Source organism: Buceros rhinoceros, unplaced genomic scaffold, assembly GCF_000710305.1.
Source record: "Buceros rhinoceros silvestris isolate BGI_N320 unplaced genomic scaffold, ASM71030v1 scaffold35576, whole genome shotgun sequence".
Lineage (NCBI taxonomy): Eukaryota > Metazoa > Chordata > Aves > Bucerotiformes > Bucerotidae > Buceros > Buceros rhinoceros.
Window position 1 is genome coordinate 4,887 of NW_010418760.1, and position 553 is coordinate 5,439.

Sequence of the window (553 nt, forward strand, 5' to 3'; positions counted from 1 at the left end):
CGGCAGCAGGCGGCCCCGGACCCCCCGCCGCCACCAGGTGAAATCCCATCCCCCAGGAGCAGCGCGTTCACTCAACAATGTATTCGGCCTTAAAAGAAGCCGCGTAACGGGGCGTCTTCGCCTCTCACCTTTAAGATGTCTTTTATTATCTTCTTCTCGTCATGGTAACGTGCTTTCAGGTCTTCAACATAGAACTTGAAAAGATCAAGCGCTGTTGATCCTGATGAAAGAACTAGATAAGTCAAAAGCTAGCTCTAGTAAAAGAGCTGCGTTTCTTCAGGCACTTAGAAAACACAACAAACAGCCCTGCTCTGCCCTGCCCCAGAGCCAGGACCTCTCCGCGGGGCTGGGAGGGACAGTTCTCTTACCAGGCTGGCCCAGCATGTTCGTGAACCGGATGTCAGAGCTTATGGTTGGGTACAGCTCCATCCAAGAGGACATGGAGTGGAGTTGTCCGTGCTCGTGTAGTTCATCCAAAAAGAGCTACAGAACACAAAGGAAACAGAGGCTGGCGGTCCATCGTGGTACTCTGCCTCTGCTGGCAGCTGGAACG

General features: G+C 53.2%; 1 protein-coding gene across 1 annotated transcript in view; it reads right to left on the reverse strand.

Annotated features, from left to right (window-relative positions):
• The window catches only part of PRPF40A (PRP40 pre-mRNA processing factor 40 homolog A (S. cerevisiae)), a 17,283-nt gene that overhangs the window by 3,721 nt on the left and 13,009 nt on the right, over positions 1 to 553 (reverse strand). Inside the window, exons 17-18 of the mRNA XM_010138658.1 lie at positions 369 to 483; positions 129 to 220 (exon numbers count right to left, since the gene is read on the reverse strand). Coding sequence (XP_010136960.1) covers positions 129 to 220; positions 369 to 483 — 207 coding nt within the window. The remainder of the gene's footprint in view (positions 1 to 128; positions 221 to 368; positions 484 to 553) is intronic.